General features: G+C 44.7%; 1 protein-coding gene across 1 annotated transcript in view; it reads left to right on the top strand.

The window, feature by feature from the left end:
• cdh8 (cadherin 8) overlaps positions 1-9,188 on the top strand; it is a 99,157-nt gene that overhangs the window by 71,073 nt on the left and 18,896 nt on the right. The window contains exons 3-5 of the mRNA XM_062548980.1: positions 2,831-2,950; positions 5,674-5,841; positions 6,046-6,233. Coding sequence (XP_062404964.1) covers positions 2,831-2,950; positions 5,674-5,841; positions 6,046-6,233 — 476 coding nt within the window. The remainder of the gene's footprint in view (positions 1-2,830; positions 2,951-5,673; positions 5,842-6,045; positions 6,234-9,188) is intronic.

Below are 9,188 nucleotides of genomic sequence, written 5' to 3'. Positions count from 1 at the left end.
TGGTTCACTGATTCCACTGTTTTTTTTTTCTTCTTCTTCTATTTTTTTGGTGAGGGAGGAGGGCAGTGTCTTTTTAATTTCTGAAATCACATGCACCATTGCAGGTGTTCAACATTCACCGTAGATAGTCAAGCATTTAATAATCGAAAGCTGTCATGTCATCTGATGATAAATATGAAGAACTGATGAAGTCATTTCAACAGTTTTAACATCTGGCTGCCTTTCCGCTGAAATTAAACTTTCATTTATAACAGTAACATGATTAAAAATCAAATATGATGCCCTGCAAAAGACCTATGGCAAATTAAGCAGCCCAGCCTCTATGCCTAGGACCATCACCAGCATACTTCCAAGAGACTTGTCTCGCCCTTGGCAACTGAGAGAAAGCAGCCATCAGTGTTGATGCATGGTTCTCTCACAGCTCCTACCTGCAGTCTTAAAGCAAGCATTGATGTCTTTATTGGGTTTTTATTGCTCCGAGGCATTTTGGAGTCGGAGTATAAATATTCGGGCAAATGGACTGAAATACTATGTTATTTTCCAAAGTGATAAATGGTTTGCTTTTCATCTTAATGTGAATCAGTGGTAGGCTGATTTAAAAGTGTCCTAAGACTGTGTCCCTAGGGTTCCTAGACTTGCCTCGCTATTTATTGGTGTGACATTTGGCATTCATAGAGATAAACTCCCAAATTAATATGTGTACCCCTTCATAAAGGAAATTCACTTGTGCATGCACCACTGAATGCAACATTCAGGAAGCTTTGTGAACCAAAACTAGCCAATAATACATGGAATTCATTACAGGCATATTTATATACATCAATTCAGTTCTAGTAATTAGTATAGCACAGAAGACTGGTATGTATGAGTAGCAAGTATGCATAATGGACTGATGGACTGAATGCTCTACCATTCATATTTGTTTATTGTTGTTTTCTTTTCTCATTTTAATAGCTGTCTCTTTTAAGGACACTCGATTAAGTATGCTAATGTATGTATGGGCACACCTGTGGCCTCTTGTTGGTTCAGCTCTGACGTGCAGCCATTTGCGGCAGGAAGCTAGTAAGGCGTGTTTGTTTTTGCTGTAGACTGCAGGTAAATACGCCGTTGAAAGGCATTTCTCAGAGGCCCACTTTGGATTCATTCAGTCTGAAATAATTGTTTCACCACAACACGCTAAGTCTGTTTCTGGTGTGTGGAGTGGAGACGTGTGCATGCGTTGTGCATGTGTGTGCTACGAGTGTGCTACGAGTGTTTTGGTTACTAGAGCATCTGCCCTCATGTCTTTGAGTGGCTAGAGAGAGAAGAGCAAGAGGTGGAAAAGTGCATCACACACACACAGTGACACAGAGCCGAGAAGATTGTCTGCCTTCAGACCAGGCATTGACAGATCAAGGTCAGTGTCACTGAGCAGTGAGCAGTCAAAAGACGGTATCAGGAAACTGGCCTCTCCACCCCTACACAACAGCACCGAGATATAGCCAGTCTAGTAGTGCAACATGTTGCAATCATCACGTTGCACAAACCAGCACACGATGCCCCCCCCCCCCCCCCCCCCCCCCTCAGAAAAACAAGCCTCTCTCTCTCTCCATCAACTCCATTCTTCATGAAACACGTTGTGGTTCCCTCTCCCTCTCCCTCTCTGTCTCTTTCCACCCACTCTTTGACAGCTGGAGGAACCTGTGGCAGGGGGGGGAACCGTTTCGACCCTCCACTTTAGAGCTCTTAACCGCGGTGCTGCCGCCGAGACGAGAGAGCCGTGCAAAACAATTACATTACCGGCGAGCACTGCCAAAACATTGATTAGCTTTAGTGCTCTCTCTTTCTCGTTGTCCTGTTTTCCCATCTTGTAAACCGGATTCATGAAGACAGGGTTGTAAACTCTAATCTTGATTAAAGTGTCTCTTTTCCCTCGCCGCGCTGTTTGTTTCTGCTTAGAGGTTATTGTAATGAGCGCGGGGAACTGAAAGCTGAGGTTTTACCCTTGTCATGGACGAGACACTTCAAAAAAGTCTGTTTTTCAGATGACAACAGGCACAGTTGTGTGTGCCTCTCTCTTCATGCATACTTAAGCACGCAGACACCACCTTCCTTCAAAATAACATGTTAAAGAGAGGAAATTGTCAGCTTACTGCACCTACAGACAGAATTTCTTCTCTCTCTTTTAACAATCATGAGAAATAATGGAGCATGTTGAAAGCCATACATCTCACCTATCTCCGCTGTCACTAACTGCAGTTACATCACTGTAGACTATTTGTTAAGTAAGTTATGTGTACATTGCCGATGACAAATTGATTACTGTATGTCGAGACGAAGAAGAATGTCTTCCTATACAGACGTCTTTGAAGGCTGACGTTTCAATCAACATTGTTTCTCAGCGTTTGCCTCTGTTATGACATTTCCAGCACAGATGTAGTGTGTAGCACAGATTAAGCAGCAGTTTGTGTGCGATTGGGCAGAAAAACAAATCCAGCTGTTGACTGAACGCAACTGTTCAAAACAAAAACATGACTTGTCACAAAATATAGCCCTTGCCGAACTAATGACTCGGTGCACAGTCTATCAGTGGTGCTTGTCAGTCTATTATCGATGTGCTTAGTGTAAATTAGTCTGAATATAGCTCTAACCCTCATTGACGCTGCATTGGGATTCTTGTTTCATTCTGAATGTGTACTGCGCTGACCTCCCAGCTATTATTTTGAGACGTGGAAAATAGTCTCGCCAAAAATGCAGCATGAACACTGCAGATAAAGGTATAGCCTGCTAGTGAGTGACAAGAGGTGTGATGGCATTATTTTGCTCATGCTCTTCAATTCTCTCCCAACAGGAACCTCGGTCACTAAGGTAACGGCGACAGACGCGGATGACCCGGTGTACGGAAACAGTGCCAGGCTGGTCTACAGTATCCTACAGGGGCAGCCTTATTTCTCTATTGACCCCAACACCGGTGAGTGGGTTGCCTTAGAAACAATCTCTCACTTGCAGTCCAGACAGATACTTTACCGACCCAGCACCACTCAACACAGAGAAAGTGATTCATTATTAATACGCATCGTTTTTGTCCTCGTCTACCCACTTTATCTCTCTCTCTTGCTTTCTCTTACTTCCCTTTCTCTCCTCCTTTCCATCATGCCATCTCTCTCTCTCTCTCTCTCTCTCTCTCTCTCTCTCTCTCTCTCTCTCTCTCTCTCTCTCTCTCTCTCGCTCTCTCTCTCTCTCTCGCGCCCATGTTATTAGCACTAGGGAGAAGCTACTGAACGATGATTCACACTATTCAGCATCTGTATAAAATATATAGTCCCATCATGTCAGCAGAGGTCCTGATAAGCGAACATGTTAATTAGAACTTCTGCACAGTCAAGACAAGGGGAAAAAAAGCAAAACAGCGCATATGTCTGTGATTATAATGACAGGGACGTCTTCAAATTTAATCTGTCACCAGCCACACTTTCAACCTTGACATTGTTTTTTGTTTTTGTTTCCTTCTCCTAATTGCATTTTCAGCCGACTTGTGAACAGTGACTGTAAGCAACATGATTAAATAATGGTGAAATTACATTAATAAGCAATGGGATGGAAATGAACAGCTCATAAATTGGGGGAGAAAAAATAACAACAGACAATAAACAAGTCGGCGTCTCTCTCCAAAATCGTATGTGCATATTGCATGAATGCCATTCGTATTTCCATATAGAGTCTGGCAACGCTCAGCAGGGCTCCCAACGCATTTCAATTGCACCTGGTCATCTGAGGAGCAGAATGCAAATAGCGCGGAGAAATCGGGGACAGAAAAGCGTGAACCGAGGGAGGCCAGGGCGCCTGTTTCCCATGATTACGAGGAGCAGATGCAGATGTGTTTCTCTAGCGAGCCAGATGTTTTAATGAATGTTAATGAAAAATAAAAGGTGATGGGGAAACAACCATTACAATCCATTTGACACATCCCGCCGCCACGTTGCAGAGGAGACACATTTGATGAATAAGTAAACACCATGCTCCAGTTCATCACTTAGTTAATGGATGCAGGGGAAGACAAAAACAAAGCACTATATCCACGGAAATGAATGTTCGTCCCTCCCCCCCGTTTCTGATGATAATAAAATCATTTAAATTGCTAACAATCGTGTGAGTGGAGATGAGCGGAGTCGAGAATGACAACAGAGAGGCGGCTCTCGCTGGAGTTATCTCTCGCACCTCAGACCTGGCTCACTCACTTCTCACTTCTCACTTGTGCTTGTCGTCGGACTGTTTTTGATTTGATTTGATTTCTATATTTATTTCTTTATTTTTGGCATGTCAGGTCAAGTCTCTGTGCCAATGCTTTCTTGCTTTAAGTGAGATGCTTCTTGGCAAGTCTACAAGTTCTTTTTGTAGCAAAGGTTGTAATCTTCCTTTCCTCTGCACCCTGCCACCCACTGTATGTGGGCTAAACTCTTTGCCCTCAATTTGTCAGGATGCCATGAGATATTGCTTCGCGGAAAAAAGCAGGCAGTACCTAGACAACAAAAAAAAGGGGTGGCACCTTCGCATCAACCATTAATGGACACTATAGTTTGGTGTAGCCTAAAAAACGCAAGTTGTGGCTGAGAAGCACTGTTAAAGCATGCTTTCAAAATCAACTCAAAGGGAAGAGGCTGCAGAGATTGGTGCACTTGGGCTCCATGAAGAGGGAGAAGGACAATGTTTACACAAAAGTGAATTATTGATAAACAGGGGCTGCACAGCTGGGACCAAAGAGAGAGAGTGATGAAATGAACACAGGGTTCCCGAAGAGTGTTTTGTCCCCCTCCTAAATTGTTATTGTCGCATGACCTTTACAAACACACACACACACACACACACACACACACACACACACACACACAAACACACACACACACACACACACACACACACACACACACACTCTCACAAGAACACAAACTATTTCCTGCCTTCCCTCTTCCCCTCCTATATTTCTTCCTTTACAATGATAATAAAAATATATTGGTAAAATTTTGCAAGCTGGAACTGTTCAGGTGCCTCTCGACAAAGTGTGTGCCTTTATGCGCCAGACTTGGCTTGGGCTTTGATGATCAGACAGGCTCGCATTCGGTGAGTGGATTATCCACAGCTGGCGGTGAGCTGTTTTATATTCCACATGGCGACACTACAGTCAATAAGGTCCGTCCCGCATACAATATTTAAGATTATACAAGACAGACAGCATAATTCTCATTCAGTCAGAATACAAATGACTTTAGGCAGCGGCGGAGTGCTGAGCCAAACAAACAAGCTGATTTGCGATGCCAGCTCTCGGTGCCAGAGCGGGAGGGAGGCGAAGACCTGCCCAGGATCCAAGTAGGGCGTGCCTCTCCGAGCTTCCTTTAATCGTTCGGAAACTGGGTCTTCGAACGCGAACCAAAATAATGCGAGATGACACAGATCTAAATATGGGGGGGTGGTTATTTTTTGCCGATTTCATTTTACAGTTTGTGTGTTTATATAGTAGGCTACAACGCTGTCAGTCTGTGTTTGGACAAATGACAAATGGACCTGCATAGATTTTCACCCGTGTAGCTAATTACTGCATTTATGTTATCATGGGCCCATAGTGTATACATGACTCAATGGAATATGTCACAATATAACACTTGACATACTTTTATCTTCTTTTTGAATCATTTTCAGCAACCATTGGCATCGCGCTGCCAGGAATGGACCGTGAGATTCGAGATGAGTACATGGTTGTCATTCAGGCCAAAGACATGGGTGGACACATGGGTGGACTGTCAGGGACAACAACCGTCACTGTCAGACTGACAGACATCAACGACAACCCACCCAAGTTTGCCAAGAGTATGTACAACCCAGTGGCACATTTAATTTGACATGTACAGGAGCCTCAGTCAGTTGTTAGTTTTCTTTAATTATCTAGAAGATGTGTGACTTTGTTGCTATCGGTCCAGTGCATGTTGTTTGTGTGTGGTCTAAGATGATCTACAACATTGTCCACATCCACATCTGAAGGTGACATATTTCTTGTCCTTCCCCTTTTTACAGATTTCTATGATTTCATCTTCTCTGAGAGCTTGGGCTTAGGGAAACCAGGAGGGAGAGTAAAGGCGACTGACAAAGACATCGGCGAGAATGCCAAATCCACTTACGCCATCATCGCTGGCAACGAGAAGGGTGTCTTTGAGATAACCACCGACAGCCAGACCCAGGAGGGTGTCATCATGTTGAAGAAGGTGAGCTGCGTGTGTGTTACATCTCCCAGCTGTCAAGTGAATCTCTCCCACCGGCTTTACGTGCGTTTAGAGCACTGTATCTGCATAATTAAAAATACCCCGTGGTACATCATGTAAGGGCATGTTACGACACTTCACCAAACTTAACGCTAGACTTAATCCTAATGCCATCCTGCAAGGGTCTTGTATAATGATATTGTAGGAACTTGGAGACAAAATGGGTTTTGCAAATGGGTAGCTTTTTATTAATATTGCATGGTGTAAGGTGTATGCCAGCTTCATCATTAAAAAGTTATGCAACAATGGTCAACAAGGGTCAATGAAGATCTCTTTCTTTATTTGCCCAATTTCAGTGTCTATATCCAAAGGTTACTGTGCATTCATCGCAATGTCGCTAAACAGGTCTGGTCTGAACCTCAATGCAATAGACATTTCAAGACGAAGCCCGTGCCCACCACCTCAATGACAAATGAAGCTGTTTCAGTCAGTCAGCGCAGTATATTAGCTCTCTCCTTGAAGACGCCGGGAGAACTTTGCCTACAAATTGGTGCTTAGTAACAAAAGCCGGCCTTTCAGAGCGAAAAAAAAAATGTATCCTCCGACTTTACCTGCACTTCATCCTCACCCTAGTGTGAGGTATTTGCATATGAAAAAGCCATTGTATGCAAATCAAGGGCTCTTCATTCTGATAGAGCGAAATGGCCCACTTTTATCTCCCAAAGGACATCTGTGGTGACTCCGTGGGAGCATGCATACTGCATGCATACATACTGTACATATAGAAGTTCACAAAGAGCCGCCATGCTGTGTCGCCGAGACCAGACGGGGGTGTGAAATGGACATGTGCTCAGGCGACATGAAGAGAGAGATGCTTGATTTCAACAATGACCGTGGCGATAATGAGCGCAGGAAATTACGGTGTGGCAATTTTCGCGCTAACATTTGATCCTCCGTAAATAAGGACAATTTTGCCACAGCCACTTCCTGAGCCAAATAGGGAGAAAGAGATGCACTTGCTTTAACACAAAAGCTCTATGGAGGCAATACAACAAAAAAAAAGGGGGGGGGGGGATAGTCTGCTCACGTTTTTCGTATCTGTCTTGCTTGCATGCAACGTTTTTTCTTTCTTTCTTTCTTTCTTTTTTTCCTTCTTTTTTTCCATCCTTTTGGCTGTTGTTGCACCACGTCCTTGCCACTGTGGAGCTTCTGGCTTGGAAGAGTCCGTCGCCTGAATAGCTAATAGCATGATGGATGGCTTTGCATGAGAACAACAGACTATCAGCAGCCTGCTTTCTCCCCCTCACCTCTCCACATGTCCACGTGGAGGCCAAGTTCAAGGGAGATGAGCACGGCTCCAGAGATTCACAAGCCCGATTTTTCTCCCTCTTTAAGCATCTGTCACAGAGCGCTGCTTTGGCGCCGCCACAAAAACGGAGCAGCATTCTGCACGGGCCCCGTTTATCACGGCTAGAAAAACAAACAATTAAACGGAACAATTCAAACAAAGCTCTCTCTCTCTCTCTCTCTCTCTCTCTCTCTCTCTCTCTCTCTCTCTCTCTCTCTCTCTCTCTCTCTCTCTCTCTCTCTCTCTCTCTCTGTGTTCTCTCCCTCTCTCTCTTCTCCTCTTCCCTCCATCTCTTTCTTTCTCTCTCTTTTTCTCTCTCTCCCACTCTCTATCTCTTTCCTTCTCTGTCCCTTTCAACACTCTATCACACATTGCACACACATAAATCCACATGCAAATAAATATTCCCTCCAAAACCGCTGTCAGCAATCGAGGACAAATTATTAAAGATCCTTTGCGGCAAGGTTAAAAATATTGATCTGAACAGGGCTAGAGAGGCATGGAGTGAGAAGTGTTTTTGTTGTTGCGGGGTGTAAGCTTTTTATCTCACACCCCTCAGGCCTTTGGTGGAGGGGAAGGGGGGTTGGGGGGTTGGGGGGCGGGAGGGGGGGGATGTGTGGGATGTTCCACTTCCCCCAACAGCCGGCACTCGTCTTTTGAAGTCTCGGGAAATGAAAAAAAAAAAGAGAGAATTCTCTGTTGTTTACAGGCACATCCTATGTCACTCACCACGGAGAGGAGTGTGACGCTCCTGCAGTAAACGCTGAGAGGTATGGATGTGGGGAAAATCACAGGAGAGAGAGAGAGAGAGAGAGAGAGAAAAAAAGAAAGTTGTCAGCTTACCCACCGCCCCCACTCCCCCCCCCCCACCCCACCCCACCCCCCTTCAAACTATCAAAATAGTTTGCGCCCGCTGCCACACACTGGAGCTTTTCCGATGCCTTCCCCTCGATAGGAATGCCACAAAAGCCGCGGACTGCGGAGAGCAGTTCAAGAGCAGCCGCATTTAGCAGAAGAAGGCTGAGGAAGGCAGCTGGAGCAAGGGGGGGTCAGAGCAGATATGGCTGACTCAGTGTGGAGGGGAGTCAAAAGGGCAACGCACAAGTAGCTGAGAGAAGGGCCGTGTTGACTTCCTCTCCACTGTTCTTTTTTGAATTCAAAATGGACTTTGAGTGAACATGGCCAAGAAGTGCCTTTTGAAGCGTTTACTTACTGCCGAAGCGCTTAGCGTTCAGGAGCTCTTTGACTGTTAATCGAAAAGTATAAAAATGCAATTCCCACCATCGCTTCCTTTTTTTTTGCGTCTAAAGTTGAAAGAAGTAAACTTTCAGAGCAAAAGTGCTGCAGAGGAAGCATCTCACTTTGTGTCCTTCGAAATTTGCTAAAATAGCACAAAAGTGGAGGGAAACTTTGTTTAGTTCAAATCAGTAGCACAGCCCCCTATGGATTCTGCTGTTGCAGTATGGTCATCATGCAGTATACTGTACTTACAGTATATGAACACCGTTTCAGCGCTAGAGAGAGTCTCCGTGATGCACGTCTGAGACTTTCACCGGTAAAGCCTCCTTGGCTTGGCTAATGGCATGCTAATCCAAACGTATGCTTTTTGT

This window comes from Sardina pilchardus, chromosome 11 (assembly GCF_963854185.1).
Source record: "Sardina pilchardus chromosome 11, fSarPil1.1, whole genome shotgun sequence".
Classification (NCBI taxonomy): Eukaryota; Metazoa; Chordata; class Actinopteri; order Clupeiformes; family Clupeidae; genus Sardina; species Sardina pilchardus.
Note: the sequence above shows the minus strand (reverse complement) of the source record. Positions and strands in the feature narration are given on the sequence as shown.